Source organism: Salvia splendens, unplaced genomic scaffold, assembly GCF_004379255.2.
Source record: "Salvia splendens isolate huo1 unplaced genomic scaffold, SspV2 ctg631, whole genome shotgun sequence".
In the NCBI taxonomy this organism is placed as follows: Eukaryota; Viridiplantae; Streptophyta; class Magnoliopsida; order Lamiales; family Lamiaceae; genus Salvia; species Salvia splendens.
Window position 1 is genome coordinate 18,309 of NW_024599294.1, and position 2,787 is coordinate 21,095.

At 34.4% G+C, this 2,787-nt stretch overlaps 1 protein-coding gene across 1 annotated transcript; it reads right to left on the minus strand.

Moving 5' to 3' along the window:
• Positions 1–592, minus strand: LOC121790820. The gene is made up of 2 exons (XM_042188930.1): positions 503–592; positions 1–423 (listed from the first exon to the last, which is right to left on the minus strand). The coding sequence occupies exons 1-2, from the start codon at positions 590–592 to the stop codon at positions 1–3; spliced, it is 513 nt and encodes a 170-aa protein (XP_042044864.1).
• Between the last annotated feature and the right edge of the window lie 2,195 nt (positions 593–2,787).

The window sequence follows — 2,787 nt, forward strand, 5'->3', positions numbered from 1 at the left end:
TCATTCATTGTGTACTACCAAACTGTCATTCAACCACTCATCTCCCATCCTATTCTGCAAGTCAGTCTTGACAAATTTCATTGCTGAAAATACTCTTTCAACAGATGCAGTCGCTACAAGTAACGGAAAAACTTTATCTTTCTTGGTTTCAACAATCTTCTGAGATAGGCTAGCCAAATCTTCAATACCATTCAATCGTGCATCTCTTCTCACAACATCAACAAAAGTTTCAAGTTGTTTAAAACAATTCAGTATGTTGAATCGATGTGAAGTCCTTGGGTAAAGAGTAGCAAGATGAACAAGATTATGAACATTAAAAGCAGCGAAATCATTTTTTGGATCGAGGCATGCCATACAACTTAGCAAGGCTGTGGATGCCTCAGAGAAACGATTTTCCATCTCTTGTGTAAGTAAGTCGACGACCTAATTGACACACAAGAAAGATTAAATATCAATATGATTCTAATTTAGTAAATGAATAAGATATTAAATTTCAAATTACCTGACAAAATGTTTCAAACACGGTAATGATGGTAGTTCTTGATGTTTGAACCATTCTCTTACTAATCCGCTTTGGAGCATCATCATCCATGTTTGTTATTGAAATGTCATTTGCCCCACAAAAATCATTCACTTCTTGCAAGAAAGTATCCCATCCAAATTATCGAAATGATCTCAAGCTTTCTTTCACATTCTCTATCAAGAAAATCACATTTAAAATATCTTGATCTATTTGTTGCAAGGCACAAGACAATGGTTGAATAACCCCCAACAAATGTTTCATCAACATAAGGATGAATACAAATTCAAAAGTCTCCATTTTCTGTACGAGACCTACAGCTTTGCCTTGTTTCATATTATTCTCCATCAACAAGTACGTTTTCAAGTACTTCGGTTACTGACTGCCACATATTTGCAAGACAAACCACGGTGACATGATGAGATCCCCATCGAGTATCACCTGGTCTCTTCGAAGAAGTTTCTTGATTTTGGCCACTGCCAGTACCGATTTCCCCATTCTCTATCATTTCAACTAGTCTATCGTGCTCAATTTGTCGAATCATATCAGCCCTTTTGCAAGAAGAACCACATGTTGTGACAATCGAGATAAGATAACTGAAAAAATCACAAACATATTAATTTGTCTTGCACACGGCCACACATACCAATTGAAGTTGGTGGGCAAAACAATGGACACACCAAGCTGATGAATTTTCCTTTAAAATTAGTGCTTCCAATCCATTGCATTCACCTTGCATGTTTGATGCTCCATCGTATCCTTAGCCTCTCAATCTTGACAAAAATAACTTAAACTTAGCAAATACGGAGTCAATCAGAGCTTCGCTGGGAGCAGACTCGTCACTCCCTGAACCAGCGCGTATGGAATTTGGGGATTTCATTCGGGCTGAAGTTTATTCATTATTATTTTTTATTTATTAGAGTTTAATTTTATTGAAAAGGTAGATACGATTGGGCTTTTAGTTCTTTTTTTATTTGGGCTTGAGTTGAGTTTTAAAATTTTATTTCAATTGAGCTTGGGAGATAATGGTTTTTTTTCGGTCAACGGGGCGACGTCGGAGACAGCGGAGGGAGCGGATATGGAAAATATACATCCGAGATAAGGGAAAATTAGTCGCATGGAGGGGCGACCGACCCCTCCTGCCCCCTGGATCCGCCACTGCTGCCAACGTTAATTGAGTTATAATCCATTTTGGACTATATCAATGTGGTTGAGTCATTTTTTTTCATAGCAAAAACTTTATTATTTTTCATATGTACTCTTCCTTCTCTATTACTATAATATCATTTATATTTTATTATTCTACTTAATTTAAATATTCATTTTTTTAATTGTTCTGATGAAATAAAGTGTCTCGACTAAAATGAGACGGAATAAATATGTTGATAACAAGTGGCAAATTATGAGCTCAGCGATGAAAAACATACATGTAAATGTTAGTCATATAATAAATCAAGTACATAAACAAAGCCTAATAAACAACAAATGGGATTAGTGACAAATCACTAACAGTCATATAGTTTCTCTATCATACTTTAAGTGACAATTTTTTTTCTCTTTTGGATGTCCTTCTCTAATTAAGTGTTTTCACTAAAAGTAGGACCGAGAAAGTATATTTTTACAAACACGATGCTTATACATGCAGATAAGTGTTGTCGTAAGTTTAGTTTGTCTGTCATCCAAATAATCATAGTTTACCAAAATGGTCGTCGATCATAGAGGTAGAATCACTACTGATACAAACAAAATATATAGGTCGAATCACTGCGATCATAAGTGCAACACAAATATATATAGTCACTATTGTCACAAGCACACCAAAAAAAACCGAAACACTGCCAAATCACCAACATGCATGATTAAATTGAAAAAATCTCATCATAAATTGCTATTAATATGATCATCAAATCTGCCAAATCATCATCGACCATCATATAGACAAAAGAATCCATCTCTTTCGTCCAATTCTACGTCTCTCTTCGACAACATTCTCACATTCTTCAGTTGATGGATTGAATGAAAATATCAAAATATACTTTAAGAGATATATAATTCACCAACTATTTACCGTGACAATCTTTTATGATTGTATAAAGTTATTGAATTTATATCATAAAAATTACCACAGGCATGGGCGGACACATGTATAATAAGGGTGGGGCTAAAGCCATTAATAAATTTATTTTCTAATCTATTTTCTTTGGTAAATTTTTTAAATTTATCCAAGTTTATCACAAAATATTATGTAAAAGTCCCGATAAATATTC